Genomic DNA, 3955 nt, shown 5'->3' on the forward strand with positions numbered 1-3955 from the left:
CACAAGACTGTGATTCTCACCAATATCAAGGACTAGCCACTGCAATTATATCTTCAATTAAAATAACATCAGTTTTCAGTTTTTAGTTTACCAAATTCAGTTAAAATGACAACAATTTTCAGTTTTGGACACATTTTGTTTCTGTAAAATGGGAGAAACAAATTTGATCCTGCAGCAAAAAGAACTGAACTGAACATACTGAACTTGCACTAAAAGATCAATAAAGAAAATAATCGATAAAGACTGCCAACAATAGATAGAGAAAATAAAAAAGTTCTCCAGGCATAAATAATAAAAACTACTCCAACAAATAATAGTTATTCCACAGCTAGCTCAACCTTATGAGCAAAATTAAGCACTAGAAACGTTTTCTTGTCAAGCCTTAATACTTGGCTACAGGTAGCAAATGTTTGGGATCATTGATTTAACCAAGGTCACCAGCCATTACATACCAGGCCCTCTAGTCTAGATAAATATAAGTTTCACCACAACCAAAATACAACTAATAGTCTAGATAAATATAAGTTATACATCACCAAAATATACAACTAGTTGCAGCTTCCAAAAGATGCCATGCAAGCAAGGTTAGAGGTTACAAACATTGCATGCTGGGAACATATAAGTAATAATAGGGTAACTCATGCATGCATGCATCCATCACAAACAAGATGGAGCTAGAGCGCAAAGCAGCATCTGGCATCGACGGCTTCCTCGTGATGTATGAACCGCGTGACACAGTCCACGGGGGTAACTCGCACTGGTTCCCTTTTCTTGCTGCTGGTTGTTGCTTTAGTCTTAACCTGGACAATGGTGATCTGTACATCATGCTTGGGCGGACGATATCCACCTAGCAGCATATAGGTACGTACACATATGTTAGTACAGCAACACTATAGATATCTTCCATGAACTGACTGATCACAAAAACCATGCAATGCATGCACAAATGACATCAGAGATCGAGAGACAGAGAGTTATATATACTCACTTTGCAGTTGCACCACGTAAAACAAAATAGCACCAGAGTCCACATCTTTGCCAGCATAATCCAAGCACATGTCCTCACCCACACAATCATCCACAAGCCATGAGAATGGCAAAAGGATGGGCTCGCTGAGATACACAGAATGATCTTTATCAAGCAGCTGATAAGCAGCAAGCCCTCCATCTCTGCATGTGTAGATAAAGCCATCGACAGACACACATCTACCATTTAAATGGCACTTTGTAGGGCAAGTTCTTGACAGATCCTCTGCGAATGCTGCCCAAGGCATGACAACACGCCATTGCTTGGCACCCAGGTCAAACAAAAGACAGGAACCTGTGAGAGCATCACAGACTATAAAGGAATCGTCATTCACTGCTACATATCCAGATATCATAACCTTCCTGTGGAGAACATGCGACTGATCAACGCAGCCACGTGGTGGATCCATAACTGAACCTTGTCTGATGGAAAACTTTCAGAGTATCAGTAAGGGCAATGGTCTCTCCACCAACTGTGTTAAACAAAACAAAAGTATCAGCACTTGGCAGCCGCCGTACAGATAGACGATCCATAGCCATCGTACGGTCCTTGTTCAGACTAAACTCAAGCATGCCATCTCTATTCCTCGAAACAGCGTGTATTTTTGAGCCACTGTGAAGGAAAAAGTGCCAATAGTCACCATCACCAACATATGCTGCAACATAACACGACGGTTGGAGAGGCTTGCCGTCGTCTCCTCCTCCTTGCAACAGTGAAGTCTCATCCATAACGCCTGTATGGTAGATGACTAGTTCTGACCCAGCTTGGCAGATGATAAACAGATCTTTATTGATACTTGTTGTAGCAACCGGACGCCTTTCAAAAGGGACTCGGTGTTGCATTGAAGGACGGCCAACCAGCGTGCGGTGAGGCATTGCCGGCAAGGGCTGCTGTGACGGGAGAGAGCAGTCGCGGGCAACGTGACCTTTGGTGCCGCAGGAAAAGCAAAAGCTTGGACAGTCTTTCATTTCGAGAAACCGTCTGCAGCAAGAACCAAATTAAACATGTCATCACTCCACTCACCAAGAGAAACTCACTAAGAAAGATGTAATAAGCTAGGTTAAACATGAATCTAAATTAATTCAGATCAAGCAAGACCTGCAACAATCAAGCATCTTGGAGGGTTGGTCGACGTGTTGCTGGGAACAGCTGGTTAGATCCTTCTCATGCCCTTCTTGGTGTTGCAGCAGCACCGGACAATCCTTGTCCTCGTACTCCCTAATTGATCCATGATTAGTTGACAGTAGACAACAAATACGTAAACAAGGCGACCAAATAAATAAATGGTCAAATAATCTGTGCGTGGAAAAAGTAAACTAGCTAGTTTGCTGCTTACTGTAGAAAGCAGAATTCCTGGTTCTCTCGATTGCGCTCCATGTCTACCCGGCGGAAAGAGGAATGCAGCACCTCTATTCCCCCCTGAGCTGGATCTTGGAGGTTGAAGGTGGTGACAATGGCATGTAGGTTGTCACACCGGCAATCTTCTAATTGTTGACGTGGTGTCAGGCTGATCCAGACGGAGCACATGAGCCGACCGTCGAGACGGGTGAGGAAGCCACACCCATGACATGAACTGTAAGGACATACAGAGTCGATGGTGATGGGCGGATCCAGCCTGAGCCTCCCCCTCCCCTGATCATCACCCTGATCCTGGTGTATGTAGCTGAGCTTGTAGGCATAGATGGTGTTCCCACGGAGCATGTAGATGGCATTGTCTTGCTCCATGTAGACGCCGCGGCCGACGATAGGGATGTAGTCTCGCGGCGGCCTTGTTTCGTCGGTGAGCACCGGGGTCCAGTCGCGGGAGCCGGAGCAAGGGGCAAAGGTGAAGAAGCCGCGGTCTTGCTTCAAGGAGACGAGGATGATGGGGCCAGGGAGCACGGCGTAGCCCTGGAGGAACCCGCCGCCCAACCACCGGTACTTGTCCTTGTCGTGTTTGTGTTGGCCGACCTGCTCCCATTGGCCCACGCCCCCGCCCTCGGGGAGCGGATGCAGGGGTCGCATGAGGAGGCTCAACTTGACGCCATATTCTACGATGGGGCACAGAGCAAAGATGTGGCCAGCGGCGGAGATGGGCATGCAGTTACGACTCCTCCCTGCTTGAATCTCCGGCGGGAAAGGAAGATGCTCCGGAGATGTGTCTGTCTGGGGCTGCTGCAGAGATAGGTGCAGGGCATGGGGTTGCTTGCCGGCACCGTCGTCCTCCTGGCGCAGGACGCAGAGCGAGCGGCCGTCGGGAGCCAGGGCGGCGCTGGCGTCGAACCTGCGACCAGTCCGCGTCTTGATGTCGTGGAAAGCCTCGAGCGCGTCGTCGCTCCGGCCGAGGATCCGCCCGGACCGCGCCACGCGGAGGCGTTTGAGCCGTAGGACGACGCCGTCCTTCAGGCCGACGAGCAGCGACCAGCCGGGGCGGTCGGCGCCGGCGCCGGCGCCGGCACCGGCGGGGGTGGAAGAGTAGTCCGTCCCGGGGGCCACGCGGGGGATCCGGGGGGAGCAGAGACTACGCCAGCGGCACTCGCGATTGCGCAAACGGCACTCGGACTCACGCGCCAACTTCCACTCCTCCGCCGTCTCCGTCTCCGCCGCCATCATCGACCGCAAGCCCTCCCCCTCCGCCTCCATCATCCTCCTAGCTAGGGTTAGGGTTAGGGTTAGGGATTTGCTCTCGCTGGGGTTCGCTCGGGACTCGCGAGATCCGACTGGCTTTCAACGAGGGAAGTTGGGCTATGAGGGAGGACTAAACCTCATGGGCCGTTCGTTTTGGGGCAGTCTTTTGTTACAACATTTTTGGGCCCAACTTTTGTTACACCCATTGCTGCAAACTTTGTTGTCTCCATTCTTCTTTTTTTTAACATAGTACAGACGCAAACGCTCATATATACGTGCATACACTCACCCCTATAAACATACACACGCACACTCTATCCC

General features: G+C 49.9%; 1 protein-coding gene across 1 annotated transcript; it reads right to left on the reverse strand.

The window, feature by feature from the left end:
- Positions 1 to 285: 285 nt before the first annotated feature.
- Positions 286 to 3748, reverse strand: LOC119307416. The gene is made up of 4 exons (XM_037583491.1): positions 2364 to 3748; positions 2126 to 2245; positions 989 to 2008; positions 286 to 847 (listed from the first exon to the last, which is right to left on the reverse strand). Exons 1-3 carry the CDS (start codon positions 3650 to 3652, stop codon positions 1411 to 1413), a joined length of 2007 nt encoding a protein of 668 aa, XP_037439388.1. The 5' UTR covers positions 3653 to 3748; the 3' UTR covers positions 286 to 847; positions 989 to 1410.
- Between the last annotated feature and the right edge of the window lie 207 nt (positions 3749 to 3955).

Source organism: Triticum dicoccoides, chromosome 5B (genome assembly GCF_002162155.2).
Source record: "Triticum dicoccoides isolate Atlit2015 ecotype Zavitan chromosome 5B, WEW_v2.0, whole genome shotgun sequence".
In the NCBI taxonomy this organism is placed as follows: domain Eukaryota; kingdom Viridiplantae; phylum Streptophyta; class Magnoliopsida; order Poales; family Poaceae; genus Triticum; species Triticum dicoccoides.